The 19354-nt window shown below is 39.0% G+C and overlaps 1 protein-coding gene across 14 annotated transcripts in view; it reads left to right on the top strand.

Moving 5' to 3' along the window:
• The window catches only part of PCNT (pericentrin), a 91667-nt gene that overhangs the window by 19374 nt on the left and 52939 nt on the right, over window positions 1-19354 (top strand). For 12 of the 14 annotated variants that reach the window (XM_080400711.1, XM_080400714.1, XM_080400708.1 and 9 more), the window contains 14 exons: window positions 719-777; window positions 957-1131; window positions 2662-2798; window positions 3287-3398; window positions 5076-5108; window positions 6524-6788; window positions 7062-7146; window positions 7541-7757; window positions 9185-9423; window positions 11863-12338; window positions 13610-14186; window positions 15300-15533; window positions 16382-16546; window positions 18329-18475. In XM_080400711.1, the coding sequence (XP_080256837.1) occupies window positions 719-777; window positions 957-1131; window positions 2662-2798; window positions 3287-3398; window positions 5076-5108; window positions 6524-6788; window positions 7062-7146; window positions 7541-7757; window positions 9185-9423; window positions 11863-12338; window positions 13610-14186; window positions 15300-15533; window positions 16382-16546; window positions 18329-18475 (2921 nt within the window). The remainder of the gene's footprint in view (window positions 1-718; window positions 778-956; window positions 1132-2661; window positions 2799-3286; window positions 3399-5075; window positions 5109-6523; window positions 6789-7061; window positions 7147-7540; window positions 7758-9184; window positions 9424-11862; window positions 12339-13609; window positions 14187-15299; window positions 15534-16381; window positions 16547-18328; window positions 18476-19354) is intronic. The other 2 variants (XM_080400716.1, XM_080400712.1) reach the window with 1 other exon arrangement.

Here is a 19354-nt window from a genome sequence, read left to right as displayed (position 1 = left end):
CTCATTTCCCACTGAAAGACTGGGAATAAGGTTGCAAGCTATGGCAACAGTACTTGGAAGCTGTGAGGAAGACTTTTACAGGGCTCTTGTAGGCCAAGAGAAGTGCTGAACAAGAAGCTGGGATGAATATGGGAAGGAAAAAGCCATTGGTGTCAGTGATAACTGGGCAGATAATATCATCTGTCTGGCAGTCTGTTTCCTAGGCTTTCTTAGAAGAAGTTTGAAGAGAGTTTCCTACTTTGCTGCTGGTGCCTGCTACTCCTTTGCTGTGTCTCTGGAGGCAGAGATGATTCAAGTAGTTAATAGTGATGTGCAGTGAAATGCTAGTATCTAAAATGGTATTGGTGGGCATTTGAATTTATATCTTTAGGATTAAAGGTGTGGTTCTTTTCTTCCCCACCCCCCTTTTTTTTTTCCTCCCCAGTGTTGTGTTCTCTGTAGATTTAAACAGACTTTCCCTTGCTAATTAAGCTGAACTTAACCTTCAGGGTTGTCTTTTCAGTTGTAACTGCTGGATGTTTAGTTTCTAAAATGAAAGTGAATTGCTGGGGTATAACATAACAGAAGGTTTAGATAGAACCGAGTACCTTACACTGCTGCATGCCTACTATTTAAGCTCTAAGTTTGATGCTGAAAATGGTAATCTCATCCATATTTCTACTTACCATTTAATTATAACATTTTATGTAAATTTATTAATAAGTATTTTATTTCACAGTTGATCAGAGAAAGAAAATAGAGTTGGAAATGGAAGAGACACATATCCAGGCATTAGAGGTACAAATTCTGTTCTTCATACAAGAAAAAGTAAAACTCCTTTCAGTAAACTAAAGCTGGTAGAAGTCCTGTGTTTACTACTCTTTTGTTGTGGAGGGCAAATAAGTGGAAGAGGGAAAAAAAAAAGTACTGATTTATTAAATGTGTTTTCTTTAATAATGCATGTCTTGCTTTCTTAGGCTCTCAGAAGAGATTTGGAATTGGAGTCTGATACGTGTTTAAAAAAGATGTGTGAAGAGCTGTCTGAAAAACATCAAACTGAAATGGTGGAACTGCAGAAAACTTTGGAAATGGAATTAGAAAAGGTCAAAGCAGAGCTGGGGCTTCTTTCCCTTGAGAATGAACAGTCTAAAAGTAAGTGCCATGGTCTGGGAAGCAGTTGTCTTTACTGAACAATGGCAAAGCTAACTAAATGTTTTCAGAACCTGTGTAAAAAGCGAATATAGATACATCCATGTACTTCTACGTAAAAACTTGGTTGATGGCATGAGACTGTCTAGAAAACAGGACATAAATGAAAAATTGTTTAAAGCCTACTTAGCTGTGTTGCGTTTTGACTTCCATAGAGTTGGATCATATTTTCCTTCAGGTGTATTAAAGGGAGGTGCTGTTTTGCTTCCAGCTGAAAACTAGCTTTGGCAGTTACTGAATTAATCAAAATTGCAATTAATATTGATTGGAAGCAGCATCTAACAAACAAATTGGGTTTGGATTGTGGATAGTTAAAGTAAGTAAAGCTTTTTTTAAGTACTGTTCTGGAAGTGGTGATTTTGAGACTACTGTAATTAGAGCTTTCATTAACTTGAAAAATGAAATTTGGGTGAGTACCTAGCCAGGTACATCTGTGTGTCTTTTGCTGAGGTGCTATGGGAGGTAGAGCTATGAAAAGTTTGTGTAGATCTCAGAAATCTGACACATTTCTCGAGACAGTGGTTGGCTGGCACAACAGAGACTGATTTGCTGTCAGTGGTGGCATGGAAGGGAGCCACGAGATGTGGTGTGCAGTGAAGTGAGGAGAGATGGCTGGTTGGGTTGCCTAGCCTCTGAGGCGCTATGCAGGTGAGACACTTGGGAAGTAACACTCTCAAATAAATGGACATGCAGTGTTAAGGGTATTGGATGATGCTGGCTGGCAGGCAGCAAGACCAGATGTGAGAAGTGAGGAGTAGCCTTTGCGACCTGCCAAGGGCCAGATGCTTTCACAGTATTTGGCTCTCCTTTGGCTGCTGCAAGGACGTGTTTGTAGCAATGGCTGCTTCTCCCCAGCCTGTACTGACTTGACTGGATTTCCTTCAACCTGTATCATTAAAATCTGTTCTGTGAGGATAACGTGGTTCTCTTGCAGCTCACTGTGGCTGAAATGCAGTCACTTGATTGCAGATTCTTTCTGGGCAAGCCAAGATTTGTTGACCAAACGAAGTAGTAGCAAGTTTGTAGGGTTCAGAGAGTGCTCAGTGCCGAGGCAGAGTGTACTCGGCAGGAGTTTTCCTAGTCCTTCCTTCATCTTTTCTACTACCTGCTGCTCAGTGTAGTTGTAGGAGAAATCCTGTGTTTGTAGGACATGTGAAGAAATGCTTGATTCCCTGTTCCAAGTACGTGTGCTTCTAGTTCAGGATGGTTGTTCGTGTACGCAGAGAGTAGATGCTCATCCCTCCAGCACTGCTGTTGGTTATCTCTTGGCTAACAGCGCGGGGTGCAGGAACTAGGAAGCGCTGTGTGGGAATGTTTGACTTTCAACTGCTTTACTATTCAAGTGTTTTTGTGATTCCCTGTAAATTAGCATTCTTGTCTAGAGACATGAATTTCTGTTTTATTTGCACAAAAGTTGTACAGGTTATTCAGTAACCAGGATGATGGAGTAACAAACCTAATTTTTAATTTTAGTAAAATGTGTAGAATTGGAGAAGCAACACCAGGTAGCCATTACAAAATTACAAGAACAGCTGCAGACTGAACATAATCAACACCTAGAAGATGTGAAGATGAAAAGCCAAGAAAAAGAACAGAATCTTCAGAAGGAGGTAAATAAGGCTTCTTTACTCATTTAGAGTGGCTGATTACTCTCTCCATAAGAAAAATTAGACCATATACATCTCATTTGGGTGACTTGTTTGTATTTAGGGGTTTTATTGAAAAACTGAAATGCATCTCGTGAAGCAGGTAAATACTCTGGGATTTTCTACAGTGGTTCAAAGTCTTTTGAATGCAGTTGCCATTGTGCTACTTGGTGCCATTTCTTCCTCTGTATTTATATGCTTAATTTTCTGATTCTTGTGTTTGATTTTTATCTAGCTAATACTTTATTTTTGCCAGTAATGATAAATAACGGCATCAGGAACAAATTCCTCTCTGCGGAGTGAGTCTAACAGTTAAGTGCTACTCAGTATCTCTGGTAGCCTGGGTTAGGAGCTGAGAGTCTGGTTGTCACTGTCTGCCTATAAAATAAGCAATTAGAACAAACTTGTTTTAAAAAGTTAAATTATTTTGTTTTTTGATATGTCTTTTGAAGCTGGAGAAACTTCAGGTCATGCATGAAGAACTCAAGACTCAGTCGCAAGAAGAAATCAGGCAGCTTTGGTCTCAGCTCGACAGTACCAGAGCAAATCGGCAAGAGCTAAGTGGTAGGTTCAAAACTGATGCATTTTATTTTTTGCATCTTTTTTTTTTTAATATAGAAGTATGCCTTATTTACATGAAATACTTTTAATCGTGTGCCAGAAACACACAGGTAGATCACAGAAGTGTCAGTGGGTTGCACCCTCACGATCTGTTGGTGAGGTGAGAGGTTAGCCGTTGTCAGGTGACTAGTTAATTCTGCAATGTCCAAAACCATGGTATGGCAGTGGGAAAGAGCTCACTCCTGTTGGTTTCCTTTCCCTTCCCTCTCCATTCCTACTATAAAAATCTTTAGTGAAGACCATATGTTTTTCATTGCAATGTCAATTTAGCTATAATGTGGTTAAAAAAAGGAGAAAATACTGGCCAATGCAATAACATACCCCTATTTATATTCAGTGTGGAAGTGGGTATGAATTCGATTGAGAACACTTAATTGTAGGTAGACAATGAAACTCACTGCTTGATTTATGACTTCAGCTGGTTTATTGTGGCTATTTTCTTTTATTTGGAGATAATGAAGAGATCTTAAGAAGAATCTACTTAAAAAAAAAGGCAGAAATATTTTAAAACTGTGACTAGGTCATATCTTGAGGTAGAAATGGCTTTTTTTTGCCCTTTTACTTTTGAGGTGAGTTAAAGAAAATAAATTTTTAAAAAAAGAGCTTTTTCATTGACACCCAACATGGAGATTCATCATCTTCTGAAAGACTTTTAAGTCTTAAATATGGAAAAGCCCTGGATTAAAGATACATCTAATTTAAAAATAAAATAAAAATATTCAGCTGATACTTCTGAAATCAGAATGAATGATAATGAGCTTTTCCTATAAGACTAAAAGTAACCTCCTTTTTCCATAATGAGGCTTCTGTTTAAAAAATAAACAATCTAAACCTAAAAGCAAAAAATAAAAGGAAAACATTGTGCACACCAATTAAACATGAACAGTTTTGGGCTTTCTGTTGTTGTTGTTTTTTTTTTAAATTAGTTTTATATGTATCTGCATTAAACACATGAAAAAAAATTTAAAGCCTGGGAGAAAATAATGACTGGATGAAATCTGACATGTATGCTTTACATATCTTTGGATTTCTGTTTCAAGATCTGGGTATATTAAACAAAACAGCTTTACAGTGTAGGGATTGGAGATGACACAGATTTTTGGTTGAAATGAAGTAGAGCATGTCTTGTGTGTGTGCAAACGGACATATATTAACATGAATGAAAAAAATTTGGAAAAGCAAAAAAACCAGAGACTATGTAGTTTACCTTGATCGTTTATATGTTCACCATGTATTGAGTCTGTAACGTTAGGTGGGATTCTGTACTGCTGGGGTAATTAAAAGGCGAATGTAATATGCTTCAAATACAATTTCAGGTTTTCTGAATAATAGAACTGTGCATAGCTTATGAAGTGTAATAGGGTTTTGTGAGGCTGATTCTTTGTTGGTTTTTGGTCATAAATGGAATCAATAATTTTTCTGTCTAGTCAGACTTTATCTTGACTTTTTCAGGTGTCTGTTTTGATATTACAGAATTATAGCAGATAGCCCTTTATAGTATTTGCTGTAATTCTTATACTTCCTCTCTGTAGCCCTACTCCTTATTAACATTTCAAATGTCTTTCAAATTCACATTCCCATTCTTTGGACCCTTTCTGTTTCTTCTTCGTCTTGCTTGAGATGGTGAGACCAGAATGCAAGCCCATGGTCCAGGTGAGGATATCTCTTTCAGTGTGTGAGATCTTAAGTGTTTTGTTTTATTCTGCTTTTTTTCACTTGAGTAGTCATTTGACAATGCATTTGGATTCATTTGAGGACTTGTGGTGGCAGGTTCAAAACATAGCAGCTGGGTGATGGGACCGCTGCTGTGATCTAAGAATGACTTGCCAGTTCAAAACTGTTAAAACACTTCTCTGGGTTAATTTTGTGCCGGCAGACTTTGCTGCACAGGCAAAACCTACTCATGCCAGATTGGACTTCTGTTGCCTATTCTGCTGGTGGTGTTACTAGTGCCTGCTTGTCACTTGATTCCTCTGGTCTCTGTGCTTGGCAGCTGCTCCCTTTGGAAGCAGGCTTGTGATTTCTCCTTTTATTCTTTCCGTTTGCACGTTTGTTGTGAGAATTTTTCAAGCCAAGTGTGTATTTTCTGGTTTGCTACACAACACACTGTGACAATCAGCTGCGTTGCTTCCTGGGTGGCATCCTCTGTTTCTGTAAGTGTTTCTAAAGTTTCTCTTCTTGTATAACATAAGCAGCTGCTTTTCTTCAAGTTCTTTCTTCTTGAAATGCAGTTCCATCTTCAGTTGAGGCTGTGGGCATTCAGCTAACTTCACAGTCATCTGTGAATTTGAGCCATGTGGGAAACTTTTTAATTCCTTCTCATTATTTTTGTCTTTTTTTCCTAACTTCTAACTTCCTGAGATGTTACTGCTTCTTTAATACAGAACACGGGGAAGAAAGCTCTCAGAGAGTTCACGAATACGCTGCAATGTTGGCCGTTCCCCTTGCTCCCTGCAAGGAGTGTAGCTTGCTGAACAGCCTTGATTGCTGTTTTCTAATGCATGTTTTTTCTTTGATTGGATGGTTCTTTTCAATCCAATGAATTTAATCTCTGCTTGAGCTAATGATGGATCCCTGAACCATCACTAACATAACCAAGAATTGATTTTCTCTTTCCTTTCTTGTGATTTTGTTTTTCTGCATAGTTTGTGCTAAAGTTGTTTTTATTTTTTGGGTAGTTTTCCCTGGAGCAAATGAAATATTCTTGGCAAAATTATGGCCGCTGGTTGCTACAATGATCAGGGATGAAGATCAAGCAATATTGCAGGACTTTGCATGTTACTAGCTTAGACCTGAAGCACAAGGAAACAAGGAGAGCTAACAGTCTGACAGTAATTTTGATTGTGGTGATGAGAATGGTTTCTCTGATTGCAGTGTAAATGGAAAGCATGGTTTTACAGTCTTTGAAGGAAGGAAAGTTTCATCTTTCAGGTTTGTTTTCTTATGTAGCTTCTGGGAGAACATTTTACTGCTATCTCAACAATAAAAATGAGGCTGATCTTCACAGAATGGCTTAGACTAAAGATATCTACTTCTGAGGACTTGTGTTGGTTTTGCCTCCATTCCAGAGCTAAAAGAGCAGCTCCTGGCTCGTGCATCACAGGTGGAAGAAATAGAGCGTTTAAAACAAGAATTTGAACAGCAGCGTCAGCAAAGAAAAAGTGAACATGAAACTGAATTGGAACAACTGAGACTTTACTTTGAAAAGAAGTTAAGAGTTGCTGAAGAAAACTACAGGGAAGAATTGACTTTGCTGCATCAGAGACTGCAAGAACTGAAGGAATATTCACTGTCAGAGTTGGAAGTGAATCAAGATCAAGCAGGGGACACCAGGTGATCCATTCTTTTTCTTTTCATGTCATGTTATGACAAGCATGCTGCTTTTTCTTTTGTTATAAAAAATGATGCTAGCTGCTAAATATATTGGGACTGACCGTTAGGTAATCTGTAGTTAGAAACCCAGCAATGGAAGTCATGAGTTTGCAGTCCTGTGCAGTTGTTACAGTTGCTCTGTGCCTACTTTCAGTATTACATCATAAGTCAGCAAGTTCATGTAACTTAATTTTTGACGTGTTATGTTCTTAAACTTTGAAACCCTTTTCCCAGTTTTGTCACAGTTTTTGAAGAGACTGCTGAGGGTGAGAGAAAGGATATGCTTGGTCAGCTAAATCAACAGCTGGAACAACATCAGGTAGGATTTTTTATATATTAAAGTTCTACTGTTCTTTACATGACCTATATGAAAATTGGTGTCTGATTCCTTAGCTCTTAGTAAAGAGTTAATTTGAGACATTTATTAAGGCTTAATAATTTCTGACAAGTATATTGTAAATTATCAACTTTAAATAGTTCTCAGACTAGCAGAACAGATGAAACAGTGTTTTGTAAGATCTTGAGGGGCTCTGCTGCTCTGGTAGCAGATGGAGTGGCAAGAATGGCACAAAACCAGTAGGGTTTTTGGAAACCAGATATGTAAGTGTCAAATGGGTGCTTTATAGTGCAATTCATGTAGTGCTTTTATTGAAAGATTCTCATAATGGTTTCTTCAAAGCTGAGGATGTTTCTCTAACCCATTTCTTACGTAGGAAGAACTTGCCTGTTTGCAGGTGCAACTTAAAGAACAGCACAGGCATGAATTAGATTCCTTAAGATTTTCCCTTGCACTTCAATATAAAGAGGATCTAATGAAAATGAAGATGGATCTGTCAGACAAATTTATCACAGAAACTGAAGAAATTAAAAGAAAGCATTGTTTAGAACTTGAGCACCTCCGTGCCCAACTTTCAGAAGAACATATTAAAGGTAAGATGATCTGGCAGACTGGGAAGTAAAACAGTAAGCTGCTTGTGAGGCTTATATTTTTCTTTAGAAAGGCTGACCTGAAGAAGTTTTCAATTTGTTATTGGTTTAAACTATAGGGAGCATTTTACACATTAATCCCTGGCACTGAGCACTTTTTGAATTCTATGGGCATGTTGAGTTACAATTCCAGATGTGGTGACCTGAAGTTGATTGATCTGTAGTAAAACCTACTACAACTGTGGAGCAGTTGCTAAAAGGAGTTGTTCAGGTTTCTATTTTTGATGCCTAGGAGGGCACTGTCAATTCCTGCATTAATATTTACTTGAAAATTTCTTAGTGTTGTTGTCAGCTATGATAAATGTCTCTTGTATTTTGCATGAAACAGGCCAGTTCTCGGTTTATTCCATAGAGTAGATGCGCTTCTGTTCTATGTTCAATACCTTTTTTGCCTGTGTTCCTTTTGTTGGTTTGACACTGCTCTGCTTATTGCTTTTTCTTTGTGTGTTTTCCCCTAGTTGGCATACATATTGGGATGAGCTTTGTGGACAGAGAAGAAAGTATTTATGGGGAACAGAATTTGTAATAGATATCTTTTACTGTGGAGTTCAGGTTAAAGTTCCTTTTAAGGCTAAATTTAGTGAGACTTCCTATGTGATCATGGCTTTATGCAGTTTAACAGTTGCTGCTTGTCTTGGAATTGTAATTTATGGAGATATACTGCCTTGTACTGGTTGAATATGAAATGCATATGTTGTTGAGGTGCAGGTCAGGGATTGTGGCAGTTCTTCTGTCTGCAGCCTCTTTCTAGAAGCATAGTGTGATACGCAAACATTTCAGTTTATAATCCATAACTTGCAGTTAGCCACATAACACACATGGCTATAACTATATTCCAGTGTATGTCAGTTAAAAGGATCAGTATGACTTTTTAATTTGCTGTTATATTTCTTATCTTTATTTATTTATTTTTAAATACTAGACGAGTATATCAAAACTTAAAAATTAAAAAGCTTAAATTAGAATAGAGATTTTTCCCATCTGCTTTTTGGGGAAGTGCCTTATGTAAATAGCACGTGCAAAAGAGAAGATAAAACTTCCATAAATCTGCCATTACTTGTCCAAAAAGAAAGTCAGCTCCTGTGGCTGTTGCTGTTAGGAGGGAGGTCCTGCCACAGGTTTCATGATCTGTCCCTGTTGTTCTTTGTGTGTTGAAACTGAAAAATTTCAAAGGCAGTGATAAAGCAGAACAGAGTACAAAATCATTCTGAGGAGGGATTCTTGTTGGTCTGTGGTTAGCATGGCTACTGATAAACTGAACGGCTGGCAACATTGAGATTTATTTCTGTGGACTAATTGGACCTTTTAAAATAAAATAAGTTCTGGAACGTCATTTTATTGTTTGGTTTGGCGTTTTTGCTTCTTTCCAGAAATCACCAAATTGCGCCTACAAACTGCTCAAGAAGCAGCACGTCAAGTTGAAATGGAGGTGGCTGAGCGAGTGTCTGTGCTGGAGGAAGAGCACAAAGCTAGGCTCTCTCTTCTCAACTCTGAGAAACAGCGTATTGCAGAACTTTTGGAAGAAATAAAGCACTTAAAGGAAGAGATTACTAAACAAAAAGATTTTTCTGTGCAGAACGAAAAGCATCTGAAAGAGGAAATGGAAAAGGTAATTCGTATTACAGTACTGTTTTGTATAGAATTGGGAAGGCCAAGGGAGATGGAAACAGCACTTCCCTTTCAGTGTACCTAGTTTAGTGATAGTAGCTTCAGCTTTAAATGGACTTGTGTGATACACACAAATATTGGAATAGGAGTCTGAAGTTCAGAGCACTTTAATGTTAAATGCTTAGTTTCTCTGCAGATGAACTTTTCTTTAAGAGCACAGATAGTGTGGGAAGGCAGGTGCTTCAAGGGTTGGTCCAGTCCACCTTTTATGTTGACGTAGGTCAAGCATATGTAAACTACTCTTAACACAGGCACGTACAAAAGATCCTTATTCGGAACATCTTCCTGCAGCACATAATAGTGTCCTGGTGGAAAAGTAACAGGGTGCGCTTGCACACCGTGGCGTGTCATGTGGTAATGGAGAATTCAGCAGAAAGCACTGTGGATGGAAAAGGCCCCTCTGCTGAACACGTCCCCTTTAAGAAATTTCTGCGTTTGTTAATACTCTATTTTGAAGCAAATAAGCAGAAATATTTTTTTCAGACTGTTTTTTGAGGGAGGAAGAGAGAATTGGACAACAGATTTCTGCTTTTGCTTTGCTTTGGTGTAGCACTTGTACTTTCATTGTCAAAGTCTGGGAGTTGAGAGACTCTTCCTTGGCACCTTCACTCTTACCTGTTAAATCAGCTGTCCCATTAGAGGGTAAACTTAGATTGGATGTTAATTAATTGCTTAATTTGTCCCCATATTTGAATGCTTATGAGAATTAGATGGATGAACCCTCCCTCCTTTCCTCTCTTTTTAAAGAGAGATGGGTATGTATATTCTTTTCCCGATTTCAAAACTGATGGAGCAGGCCAGAGAAAACAGTTACAGACTGTAGATAACAAGGGGACTCAGCTGAAGCTTCCAGTAGTGAAGCTTTCACTACTACTGCTTTACTCCTACCACCTGCAGTATCTGGTTTGTGGTGCTGCTGGCAGGGTAAAAGATAAGTACCTACAGAATGTGCTGCTTGAAATGAGCCTGTCCTACATGCTGATCCTCTGTTTGGAAATACATATGTTGTTTGCCTTCTGGTCTCTTGGCTCTCAGAAATGGAGTAAATTTCCTCAATTGCCCCTCTATTTCCAGTGCCTCCTGCAAAAGTTTTCATGGATTGTTTGTTAATCTTAGAATCATGGAGGTTGGCAAAGACCTTTTGAGATCATAAGGTCCAACCATCAACACGGGACTGCCAAGCCCACCACTAAACCATGTCCTGAAGCGTCGCATATGTGTGGTTTTTTTTTTTTTAAACCCCTCCAGGGATGGTGACCCCACCACCCCCCTGGGCAGCCTGTCCCAGGGCTTCACCGCCCTTTTAGTGGAGAAATGTTCCCTCAGACCCAACCTAAACCTCCCCTGGCGCAACTTGAGGCCATTTCCCCTTGTCCTGTCGCTTGTTCCCTGGGAGAAGGGACCGACCCCCCCTGCCCACAGCCCCTGTCAGGCAGCTGCAGGGAGCGATCAGGGCCCCCCTGAGCCACCCCCTCTCCAGGCTGACCCCCCCCAAGTCCCCCCCATCAGCCTTGTGCCCCAGCCCCCAGCCCAGCTCCGGACACACTCCAGCCCCTCCGCGTCCCTGCTGACATGAGGGGCCCGAAGCTGCACCCAGGGCTCGAGGGGCGGCCGCACCGGTGCCCAGCACAGGCACTAGGGTTTTTTGCCTTTCTTTTGTGCTTCTTCATTTAGGTTGCATCATAAATGAATGCTTTAATTTTTTGTTCAAAACAAACCTTTCAAGTGAAAAAAACTGAAGAGTATATATCATACTGATGCTCCTATATTATGTCTTAGCTTTTATTTTTTTTTTAAGAGATGACCCTGTTGTTTCCTTAGTTTACTATTTATTTGTTTACCTGTTTGCCTCTAGTGTATTTTTAGAAGCTTTGCCTTTTTTCACTGAGCTGGTGAAACTGTTTGGTACTTTGGCTTCTGTTCTTAAGCTATGTGCTTTTTATGTTGTCTTTTATGCTATGTATGAATACTGTCCTTGTCATGGACCCTGCATATGAAATGCCACTGGAATGTGTAAAGAGAGGAGAGGTTTAAGAGATTTTCAATCATGCCCTATATAAATACTGAAGGTGCCCATAGCTCTATAAGCTGAACTCCTGAAATGACAAAAAGCAGCCTCAAGAGAAAACTGCAGAGTGCCATATTCATGCTAGAATTTTGCCTTATTTTTTTCCTATCTTCCTTACCCCAATTAATTCTTAATAATGAATTAAATTGAGCTACCTATAAACTGATATTTCAGCCTTACTTTTATTTGGAAGGGTGACTTCACTGGAGGAATTTAATCTCTCCAAGACCTTAAATGCCTGAGAATGTTCACTTCAGACACTTCAGTTTGGTTTTGCTATTTTATGTATTTTTTTAATAACTGTGTTCACAGGTGAAATATACAATTGCTGAGGATCACAAGAAAAAATTAAGGGAGGCCAGAGAAGAAGTCCAGAAAATAGAGGCTGTGTACAAAGAAAAGGAGAAGAAATGGAAATGTGAAAGCGAGGACCAGAGAATCCAAGCAGAAGAAAAGTTATCGTTGTTGCGTATGGAACTGCAAAACAGAGCAGAATGTGAAAAGCAGAATTTACAAAAAGAGTTTGAAATTCGTGAAGCTGAAATGAATCAACTTCAAGATCGCCAAGCTGCCAAAATTCTAGAATTGGAGAAGCTGGTAAAAGAGCAGCAAAACAGTTTGCAGCAGCTAGAGGACAGCCTTGCAAGTGCACAGGCTATGCAGAAATCTCAGGAGCAATATGACACTGACCTGCAGGCAGCTAAAGCGCTCATGGCAAAAGAAATGGAAAAGGCCACGCTCTGTCTGCAGGAAGAATGTGCACTGAAACTTATGGAAGCTCAAAACAAGTAAGTCCCTGAGTATGTGAACACTTTTCACTTACTAGTTCGTTGTTATTGTTGCTTTTTCTTATTTTAAACTTAATGAGTGGTAGTGACGTAGGTTTGTCACTTGATGGCACCAGCTAAGTTATATATGTAATGCTTACTCTCCCAAGGAACAGTAATACTGTCCATTATGACTTACGATAGAATTTTGCTTCATGTAAATGCGTTTAATCTAGTCTAGCAAATCAAATGAAGCATAGTCAAGTACTGTCTGTTGCAGTTAGGAATACAACACGCAACTGAAAATCGTATACTAGCCTTGGAGGAGAGGAATATTATGGGACATGTAAGTGGAAAAAATTCTCTAAATGTTTTCAAATGATTCAAATGAATTTAAGTAAGTTTTTCCTGGTGAATAAAGCCTGTGTTAACCACTGAATGCTAAGGTTGATGGGCTGCATATGGTATTTTTCAGTTCTGGTTAGACATGAAGGCTGTAACTGCTCAATTTTTCCTCCCTTCCTACCCCCATTGTTTTAAGTGTGTTAAAAGAAATAACTACAAGCTTGTATTTGCATGCATTCCTTCAGATTTATCCCTTCTTTCCTCCAGAAACATACACTCACAGAACAAGATTGGGGAAACAAATACAGTAAGAAAACACTGAAAGCAGGAACTTAGCTTTTAAATAACCAGTCACTTTTTAATTATTGGTGTCTGTATCCAGAAATACTATAGTTAATAATTACAGTAAATTGCAGCATGTCGTACTAAATCTTTGCATCAAGCTTTAAGCAGAACTCGGAGAGCTGAGATGAGTTTGAAGGAGCCCTCAAATATCCCACATAGACTTCCACAGTGGTTTTTTTGTCTTAACCAGACATTGTTAGAGACATTTCTTATGGTAGTTTTACGTGCAGACATCACATTTGAGATGTAGACAACGTATATACCATGTCCTAGATGCTTTCATATGGCAGTATTTTCTCAGAGTGAAGAGTGTTTGTATGTTGCTCTGTATTAGTAATTTAATAGGGATGCCAGTCTACCTAGTAATGACCAGATACTACCAAGTGACATTGCATAAACTTTTAAGTATGTAACTTTGAAATAATTGTTGAGGCTTGCTTTGAGTGAGTTGCGTATTTTGAAACATAAAGTAAAATTTGTGGAGGTTAAGTAAAGCCTACTTATTTTTCTTTGATTTTTCATTTATTAGTTCAATTATTTTTTAAAAAAACAAACAGCGCCTTTTTGACAATATTCTCTGAACTTTCTTGGAAATAATATAGGTTTATGGAGGAACACAAAGCTATGACTCAGAAATTCACAACTGAGCAAGAGGTTCTTCTCCAAGAACTGAAAAAGAAACACATTGATGAACTGGAAGTCCAAAGTCAACAGTTACAGGAGAAGCATAAGCAGCAAATTTTGTCTCTTACAGCTGAGTTTCAGACAAAGCACCAAGCTGAAATTGAGACACTTAAATCTACACTAGAAAGTAAACATCAGATTCAACTTGAAGCTTGTGTTGCTGAACTACAGACAAAGCATCAGGCACAGATTGATGAGTTGGAGGCTAAACACTTATCAAATCTGGATTCTTTGGAGTCGTCCTACCTATCTGAAATTCAGAATATCAGAGATGAACACAGTCAGGCTCTTGAGAAGCTACAGCTGCAGCACACAGAACAGCTCCATGAAAAGGACAAAATGGATCAAGCGCGCTTGGTTCAGGAGATAGAGATGTTAAAATTAAAGCATGCCGAAGAACTTCGGCTTTCCCAAAATAATTTGAAAATTGAGCTAGCTACTGCTCATATGGAAAAACTTAAAGCCATAGCTGCTGAAGCAGAAGAAGCTCATAAGGTGAGTCAGAAAGAAAACTTGCGCAGAAGGTGAAATTTCGTGGTACGTTATGTGAGATCACGTTCTCCTTTGTTCTTGGGGTGTATATCTACAACCTTCTTTGTGCCAGCTCTAACACTTGTGTGTGACCATATTGTGAACCGAAATAGGAAACAGTCGTGAAGCTGAAAATTAAGTCTGTCTGTTGCTCCCTCCCCACGGATGCTTAGACTAATGAGTTTTCTATCTTAATATGTGGAAAAGGTACAAATGAGGTAAATATTTTTAACATAATTTGGATTGGAGGGTCTTCATTTTGTGACTCAGAGCTTCTCTGCCTAGATGGTTAACTGTGTTATTCTTCAGAAGTGATCAGAACAAAGCAAACGTAATTCTATAGGTTAAGCTACATCTTTAGGAATCTAAATGCCATCCCTAAGTAGCACAGTCTCTAGAGGAATAGAAGAAAGGTAACTCTAAAGGTCCCAGATGGGATTTTGGGATGAGTATATCTTGTCTTAGGGCCTTTAGCAGAAGTCAGTAGCTTTACTCTTGATGGAGCAAGAAGTTCGAGCTCTCTTAGAGATCAGATGGGCAAAAAATGATCCCGAGGCTTTTCTGAGTCAAAGAGGTAAGAAGGCTTAGCTCACTGGTAAAACTTCAGAGCCTTCCAGAGAGGGATGCACTGTTTTTTTCAGACTTGTCTGTCACCATGCCTGTTCCCAAAGTTATGGTTATGTGTTGATTTTTGCCCACAAAGGCTAAGAGTAAGGTCCTATGGGGAAAAAGGTAGGTATTTTTTTCTTCTGTCCTATCTTTGTTGCCTGATCTTAAATCTGCATTTCAGTTGTTTTCGATTGTAAAGAACTTCAAAAAAAAAAAAAGGTTGAAGATAGTGCTGATGGGGAGTGGCCTTGTGGATAGACGAGTAAGTAGGGGATTTACAAAGCTTCTACTAGATATGAAATATAATTTAAATTTCAATGATATGTAAGTGTGCTTATTATTCATGAGGAAATATTGTTCCTGTTTACTTAAAAAGCTTTAATACAGCATGACGTGGACTTTTTCAATGGGTTACAAAGGTATTTGTATTTACTTTTTTCTCCCCTTTCTTAATTAACACTTAAACAGGATGATTTGAACACAGCTCTTCAAAATCAGAGGAGGTTGCTGGAAGAAGAAAAACGTCTGGCCCTGGACATATTGCATAAGGAAGTATTGGATATGGAGGAAAAGCATAGAAAAGCACTCCAAGAGGTTCAGGATCTTCGTGAGGCAGAAATTAAGAAACATAAGGAAGAATACTGCAGGGAACTGGAAGAACAATTGGCGAAACTAAAAGTACAGCATGAACGTGAGCAAGAGGTCAGAATATTTTACTTACTAATTTGAAAATTGGATGGTGTGCCAAATGACTCCCTCATCTCTGGTGCGCCTTTGTATTACCTGGTGCACCTCACAAAAAAACATTTAGGTTTGAGGCAATCTCCTGCGTTCTTTTGGAGTATCAGGCCTTAGAGCTGGTAATGATTTCCAGTTGGCTGGAGTGCATAGCAAACTCTCCTGACTTTTGGAAGAATAGCTTGCCTGGGAAGGTAGTTTTGTTTGTGTTCTGGGAAGCTTTCATGATTATTAAATTTTTAAGCCCTTTAATCCAGAAACAGGATTTCACTCTGACTGCAGTGACTGTTAGAGAGGATAATAGAAAAAAACACAAATGCACAAATAAAACCCCAAACCTTTCTGTGATATTTTTGGTGGACTTCTTTGTTGTATTCCATAGGATAATTGCACTAAATATAGCTGTGTAATGCTTAATCCCATATGAACAAGAGAAATCACATTTTAACGAAATACACTCTCCCTGTGTTTCTTTCCCCCTATTTCTTGCTTATTTCTTTGAATTTCTCTTAGGGAAGTGTCTGTTGGAAAGAACAAGTAGGGAGTGCTTTGCTAGTCTGACCTAATGGTCTCATGAATACAGGAGATACTTGGCACCTAATGCCTGGTTGCTTCCTACCTGTTTTTATCAACTTGCTTTCTTCTATAGTCAGCATGATGATAAATAGCAGCTCTGTATGACCTTGAGGATTGGAGAGAACTATAGTGAAAATAGTCTTGAGAGTTTGATGGTTTGGTTTGCGTTTGGTTTTAGTTTTACCTTAATTATAACACTATGGCTAAAATGTTTTATATTACTTACTTGTCTGCAGATGTATGCTTCTGCATTGGCCTCTGAAGTAGAAACTGCACGAACAACTCTTCTGACTCAATTTGAGGAGGTAAAATTGAAGCAGCAGCTTCAGTTCCAGGAAGAGATTGAGCTGCTAAAGTGTCAGTCGGAGGTACTGCTTGAACAGCAGATTGCACAGCTGAAGGTAGTGTCTGATTAAAGTGAACTTCAGAGTTCACACTGGTAGCGTGTTTTGCTGAAAAAGAACATGCATTTTTGTTCTTCAGCTGTATGACTCTCAGATGACAACCTGAGTTAGATCTCTTCCTTGCTTCACAATGTAATCTATTTGCCTCTCTTTGAAAGAATTCAACAGATCTTTACTGTTCCTGTCAGTGCTCCAACCTGAGATGGGACTCTGGTTCCAAAAAGTTGCACAAACCTCTAAAACTGGATGCTGCAGATGTGCAGAAAATTTCTGTTTCCTGCCCCTGGCCTTTTGTGGACTCCTGGTCATTCTTTGACCTCTCTCTGTATGGTGCAGCTGTCTTTTGAAACAGGACACAAATATATCCTGAAAAGCTGCTGGAGGTATATTTGGCATTGGTGTCCTCAGCTGAACCCTAGCCTTCAGTCCACAGAAGCTGGGACTGGACTGGCTGTTATGCGTACACCCCAGAAGTGATTCCTCCTTTTCTCTCTCTTGTGCTGCCTAGGTACTTTAGTTAGCATTTGGAACACTGGAAACTTCTCTTTCAACTGAAATTTTGCCAGGGGTAATTCTATAGCTAGTACGGCTGTCTTTTTTTTTTTTTTTTTTTTTTTTTTTTTTTTTTTTTTCTCCCCTCTTCATTAACTTGATGACCAGTGTTTTGTCCCAGAAGAGACTGACTGGATCTCTTTGCAATGTCAGGCTGAGCTGTGTCCTGGTCTGCTACAGGTTTTTACAATGAGCCTTCCCCTGCCAGCTTCCCCCGTGATCAATTATGTGGTTGTCTTCATACCAGCCAGTTCTGTTGCTTTCTTCCCCTCTGCCTCCCCTAGCAGGTTTTAGGCGTTCAGAGTTCCCCTTTGCAGTCTGACATGCTCTTTTAGTGAATGCATTGCTTCTGAGAAGAATAGGCAGGCTGTTTCAGAGACTTTGTCAACAAGTTTTCTGTACTGGTTAAGGAAAGTCCTCATACTCTGTTGTGTCTGTTCATTTGATCTTGCTAACTGCTAAGCACTCTGCTGTTTGAGTGCTCAGTGCAAGGGCTGCCAATGTTCTGCTCTGAAGTCTTATTTCATGACCTGGGGAAAAGCTGTTTTCTTAACTTACCAATGGGAAAAAAAAAAAAAAAAAGGCACCTATCACCTTGGAGCATATCGGTGTTCATAGGTCAAATTGCACAAGTTTTTTTTATACTGTGATTTAGATAATTTCTTGGTTCTGGTGTTGCAGAAATAATTACTAATCAGGGTTCTTTTTAGTGTTTTTGGGAAGGTATCCCAGGACCTTCTTTCACCTCCCTTATTTGCTGATGCAGGAGTGGGGGATGTCTAATAATCCCTTCCTTTAGAGTGCTTTAGAGCACTTAAAGGTGAGATCTGCTTTAATAGCTTCTAGATCATTTAGCCATGTAAATCTACCTTGTAGATTTTAGTTCTGTTCTGGTAAATCATTCCTCCTATGTGAAACTGAGTACTATGCATGTTGTACTACTTGCAGTTGCTCTAAAGTGGCTTCTGTCCATCTCTCTCTTGACTTACCTGCTTTCTGTTCCTCATTGCTATCTCAGCAGTCTGAAGTGACCCAGGTCTCAGTGAGCGCATTCAGATAGTTCTTGTACCTACCTAACTGTTTTTAAATTATAGTTTCTGCATAATTTTGTTGATTTGGGGCTGTTAACTGTGCACATTGGAAGAGGAAAAAATGCATGGGGGAGGTTGGTTGTGGGTTTTTTTGGGGTTGTTTCTCTGTAAATCAAAGTATATGTGACTTATGTAGGATGAATTTGAAGCTGAAAAAAAAGCATCACTACGTGACAAGGAGCAGATGTTGATTGAGGACAGGGAGAAAGCACTAGCTGCTCACCAAAAGGAACAGGAGATGTTATCAGCCCAGCTGCAGGAAAAAGCAGCAATAATTATCCAGGTGCGTGGAAAATTAAACCTACATTTTAAATGTATGTGTTTTTGTGATTTTATTTTAGCACAGTGCTCACAGCTTTCTCAAGATTTATGTAGAGGACCTGTGTGTATCATTCTTTTGATCACTAGTTTTCGAGGTGTAATCTATGATGGGCTCTGTCTCTGAGTTGGAGTGCTGCAGCAGTAACATGGAAATTGAAACTGGGGATCAGCTTGAAAATGAGTCTTCAGCCATTTCTCAGGGAGATTAATGCTGCTTTAGAAGAGAATGCTGGATGCTTACCTTTTTGTGGTCTGTATATTGATGCCATCTGTGTCAATTTATTTTTTTCCATGTGCTCTAGTAGCTTTTGTTAGACCAGCTGACCTGTAACTTAGAGGAAGTGACAGGCAAATGGCAAGTGTGGATCCACAAGTAGCAAAGATAATCTTAGTTTGCCCAACTTTACACCTCCTGTAAAGCAAATATCTAAGTTGAATCTAGTTTACCCAGAAAGCATTGTAAACAGCTTTGAAAAGGCATCTGTGTTAATTAAGAAGTTTAGAAACATCAAGTTCTTTTTCAATCGTTAAAATAATAGCTTTGAGTTTTCAAAATAGAAGATACAATGAAATAAAACATTAACGTCTTATCTCACCATTCAGAAAGCTCTGACCAAAATGTAAATTTGGTATATTAGACTGTTCTGTTAGGCCTTTATGTTCAGTGGAAAAATGGAGAGTAACACTAAGAATTTCCCCTACTAGAAGAAATGTATTATTGTTTCCTGCTGTTCATGCAGGATGTGATGAGGGGTGAGCAACTTGGTGTGGGAGTAGAATGCTTTTCTTTCCTTGCAGAGTTTCTTCCCAAACAGATGCTTTGACTAATTTGTTGGCTTAA

Source organism: Falco punctatus, assembly GCF_963210335.1.
Source record: "Falco punctatus genome assembly, chromosome: 8".
NCBI classification, from domain to species: domain Eukaryota; kingdom Metazoa; phylum Chordata; class Aves; order Falconiformes; family Falconidae; genus Falco; species Falco punctatus.
Note: the sequence above shows the minus strand (reverse complement) of the source record. Positions and strands in the feature narration are given on the sequence as shown.